The following is a 4,743-nucleotide window of genomic DNA, read 5'->3' as shown; positions in this document are numbered from 1 at the left end:
CAAATCTCCCCTCACCCATCAAGGATCTAACATCCCAACATACAGGCCCTCAACCTAACCGCATGGTTTCTCCCCTTTCAGTAATGGTTCGACAGCCCAAGCTCTCCACACTGTATGCACCATTTTGGCTTGTCAAAAAGAATCTACTATAAAAGTATACACGAGCAAGTGGGAAAGATTCTGTTGGGGCTTTGAATGAATGAGTTTGACCCTTTCTCTGCTCCACTTTCTGCAGTTCAGTTTTTAGCAACACTCTCACTCATTACGTCCGCGTGACACCTCTAGGTGCATCTGCAGTTAACTGCTCTAGGTGCTGGTTAACTGCAACGGACTCCTCTAGGTGTCCAATATTGCTTGTTCACATTTGCATCAATAATTAGATTAGCAACTCTCTAACTCATTACGTCCACGTGACACCTCTAGGTGCATCTGCAGTTAACTGCTCTAGGTGCTGGTTAACTAGGTTAACTGCTACGGACTCATCTAGGTGTCCAATATTGCTTGTTCATATTTGCATCAATAATTAGAAAAACTTATGTACAAGGTTGTGAAAGATTTCATATTAAAGCTTGCACAATGGCAATCTCAACTGTATTATTTGAGCTCTACCTAGTGCAGGTAAATAGATATTAACTGTTTTTATTGTATTAATTTATATAGATATAATTTTCAAATTTTTCTAAATATCTCTGCAACCAAGTAACAGAACTCCTTAACCTCATGACAGCTCTCTGCTAGATTAAATGTTGCCAACAGTATGTGTGTAACTTGAGCGGTTGCAGAGATGTTTTACATTTAGAAAATATTACAAATGTAATAGTTCCTGACTTATAAAATTCAGTTTAAGCTCTAGAATCTAAAAAATAAAACAGTAAAATAGTTTGTGCTGAAGAGTTTGCCATTTATACTTTTTTCATAACTGCTCTGGTTCCAAAGATATGAACATTTGTTTGAAATGTGAGGACATAATTTGATTGTCAAAGGCTTATTTGGAAGTTACAGTGCAAACTTCCTTAGGTCCATTGGAGTGACTGTTTCTGAATGATTAAAATTCAACTTGCAGCGATTTTCTAATTTTCACACAGGGGATAGAAATTATTCGTTGGCTTCATCCAAATTATGCAAGGCGTTTCTGAAAGGTATTTTTTCTTAGATCACCAACATAACTCTCAACTGTCTAGATTTTCTCCTCATTTTTGGCTTATTCATAAAATTTTGGTTTTCTGGCAAATTATTGGCAAGTCATTGAGAAGCCAGAAAGTAACAGACGTTTGCATTTTAGACTTTATACCCTTCAGAAAATTCACACATGCAAAACCTGTTCTATTAACTTTCTAGGTTTGTAAGAGCAATATTTAAAAATTGTCCCTGTTTTGGGCCTTTGTCCCACCATTGTTTATGGGTTTGTCCATATTTCTTGCTGTAAGAGGATGAGGGAGATGAATCGCCAGTAAAACATCCCTCACGTCCTTGGGATCTAATAGTTGTGACACACGGCCCAAGTCAAAAACCTTTTAAACCTTCAGCTAAAACAGATTTAAAAACTTTCATGGAAAATTGTTTTCTTAGTAGCCATTACTTCTGCAAAGAGCATATCTGAACTCCAGGTTCTTTCTTCTAAAACCCCTTCCATCATTTTTCACGAAGATGAGGTTGTTTTATGGACAAACCTTTTGGTAAAAGTGTTTTTTGAAAATAACAATCAGTTCATTCATTTGAGCCATCTTTCCAAATTTTTCAAATAAGGGACAGTACGTGCTCTATCTCCTTGATGTACATAGACAATTGCATTTTTATCTTCGTAGGACTGAACAAATTAGAAAATCAGATCAACACTTTCACCAAAAAGACTGGGTTGTCCAGTCTCTAAAGACTAGTCTAGCCAAATGGATTACAGACTGTATTTCTTGGATTTATTATCAAGGCGTGACCTTACCTAAACCTCCCAAGGCTCATTCAACCCAGATCCATGGCTGCTTCATCTGATTTTTCTGGTCAAGAACATCTATTGGTATTTGCGCTGCACCCACATGGTCCAAATGCTTATACCTTTGTTACTCATTACAAATTGGATATCTGTAGAAAAAGTTGCCTTTGATTTGGGGATACTGAGGAATATCCTTCCATGAGGGCCACCCAAGATCAACGTAGCTGTGTACTTTGTCCCATGGTTTGAGGAAGAATGAAAAGGTCCTCTTCAGATTTAATAGTTGTGTACTCGCCATAACTAGACATCTGTCTTCAGCTTCATTCCTATCCATTTATTTCCTGGAGAGACCTGTCAGGTTATATTTGAATTCTAAAGTGCTGGGTTTGACCCCTTCCTTTCTCTATCTGCTATATTTGTCTCTGTTTAGTTATAGGGTTATATGGGAGCAAATTCTATCTGAGGTAATCTGGATGGAATAGTGCATTAAGGGTAGAAGGAGGGGCTCAAGAGCTTAGTCTGAAGTCTGTAGTATGCGGCAAAGTTGGATCAGAGGATTGGATCCGAACACATGGGTTGAGGAAGAATGAAAATGGAAAAGATGCCTAGTCATTGTGAGAACTATCACTAGAGTTAAGTTACGTAATTTCTGCATGAAGAGTTTTTAGAACTTGATGCCCTTTCTTGTAAACTCGCTCGGTTTTCCACAAGGACTGAGCATCACGGAGGACCAATCCTTCCTTCCCCAAAGTGTCTTCAATACACGCACATACTTTTTTAATAAGACTACATGCTGCATCTTATGGATGTGCATCATCAACTCTGATTTTATTTGCACCACAATTAGTCTTTCTAATGTTTTTATCCTTTTCTCCAACAAATTTTGCTAAGGGAGTGTCTGAAGTAACACTTTCATGATGGTAGAGTACATTTCTTATGTATATAAGGAAAGGGACTATGACTACCTGGCAAGCCTAAGGCTCATTCTGCTATGTCAGTGTCTGCTTCATTTGCCTTTTTCTCAACTTTCAGTTGATATTTTTTCAGCAGTTACTTGGTCTAATGTCCATACCTTCATATCTCACTATAAACTAGATTTGCAGTCTAGGTCAGAGCTTTCTTTGGTTCAGCCATGCTACAAAATATACTTCTGTGAGATCTTCCGAGGTTAGAAGTAGCTAGGGGGCTCTGTCCCATATGTTGTAGGACAAACTGATACGAAAGTTATGTACTTGCCATAAAGAGAAATTGGTGTGGTCTTCAGTCTTCAACTTCCCTCCCTCCTTCCCCCTATTAGTTCTCATTTCATGTTTTGTTGGTCCTGGAGCGACTGCACTGCTCTGGCAGCCTGGTCATGTTTTTGCTATGTGCTGCATTTCAGGAGTTCTTTGGGCGTCTTCAGAAAATATTCCCTTTTTGAAGGGGGTGTAATTGGCCTTTGTTGTAGGAACTGGGAAAACTCCTGATGTAGCAGAGGACTGTGTGTAAGGGAAGGAGCCTGAGCCTTGGATCCAAATTCTGAAATGGTCCGAAATCTGATCTGTGATACCCATATGTTGAGCATGGAAGCTGGCAGTATGGTTACATTGTTATGGTAAGTACATAACTTTTGTTTTTAGGTGGTGCTTCAGCCCTAGTTATGGGGAGTGGGATAAACCATGGCCATCTGTCAGTATGGTAAGAACATAATTTTTATTTCTAGATTGCAGCTATGATTTTTATGTTGCCCTTGGGTGATTTACACACAGGAGTTATTTTTTCTGTTTTGTATTTAGGTGGCTTAATTTTATGCTTGGAGGTGTTTTCTCCTCAGGTTCTCTCTCTCTAAGTGGACATTCCCCCAGTAGGACTAACCTTGTTATAATAGAAATACGTTCTCTTTGATCAGTTCTGGGGCAGATATCTGTATTGCAGATCAACTTTGAGTGGATACAAGTTTTAGGAGTTTAAAAACTATACCATTTCTTACAGTTGCAGTATACCATATTTTAAGTTCCAATACAGTATTTCATGGATTGCATTCTAGGGTGTTTAGTTGTAGCATTCCATTATTTTCATTTTTCTGTTTTTTTTCAGACCATCAAGTGCTTGATGATACATCCAAACCCAGAGTCTGCACTCAATGAGGAAGCCGGGAGATTACTTTTGGAAAACTATGAAGAGTATGCTTCCCGTGCCAGACTAATGACAGAGATCCATGCTCTTTCCACTTCCAACCCTAAAGGAAAAGATAATTGTGAACCTTGTTCTTCAGCTGCATCCATAGCCCCAGGTGATGGACCTATGGCAAAAAAGCATGCAGGAGACAAAGACAAAAAGCTTGCAGCAAAGAAAAAAATGGACAAAAAAAGAGCTCTCCGTCGACTTTAGTGTTTTACATGGACATTTTAGAGTTGGTATTGTGGACTAAATTATGGTTCTTTGGAAGAAGCAAAACTTTTGGTGGGTGGGGAAGTTGACAAGTGTTTTGTTCCTGTTTATTTTTTCCCTACTTTTGAATGCTTTTGCTAGCTCTCAGTTTTTCATCTAATTTATTTTAAATTATGAAAAAAAGAAAGAAAAAAAAATAAAAACATTTTTTTAAATCTGCCTTTCCCAAAGTTCAGGTGAGTTATAATGTGGGTTTGGATGCCGGTAGCAAACCCTTAATTCTATTACCTTTTGTTTTAGTATCTAAGAGATGCATGTCATCTTCAGTCTTAAGTGGTATAAAGACTATTGCATCTCTGAGAAACTGAAAATGGGACTAAAATATGAATTGAAATTATTGGTGAGGTTAGTTTGCAGAAACTGCAAAATGTTTATCTCTATGTAAT

The 4,743-nt window shown here is 38.0% G+C and overlaps 1 protein-coding gene across 1 annotated transcript in view; it reads left to right on the top strand.

Moving 5' to 3' along the window:
* Positions 1-4,512, top strand: part of UBE2S (ubiquitin conjugating enzyme E2 S) — a 171,196-nt gene extending 166,684 nt beyond the window's left edge. The window contains exon 4 of the mRNA XM_044081540.1: positions 4,004-4,512. Coding sequence (XP_043937475.1) covers positions 4,004-4,297 — 294 coding nt within the window. The 3' untranslated portion in view covers positions 4,298-4,512. The remainder of the gene's footprint in view (positions 1-4,003) is intronic.
* The last annotated feature ends 231 nt before the right edge of the window (positions 4,513-4,743 follow it).

This window comes from Protopterus annectens, chromosome 1.part1 (genome assembly GCF_019279795.1).
Source record: "Protopterus annectens isolate FY-2018-M chromosome 1.part1, PAN1.0, whole genome shotgun sequence".
Taxonomy (NCBI): domain Eukaryota; kingdom Metazoa; phylum Chordata; order Ceratodontiformes; family Protopteridae; genus Protopterus; species Protopterus annectens.
This window is presented reverse-complemented; position numbering and strand designations above follow the sequence as displayed.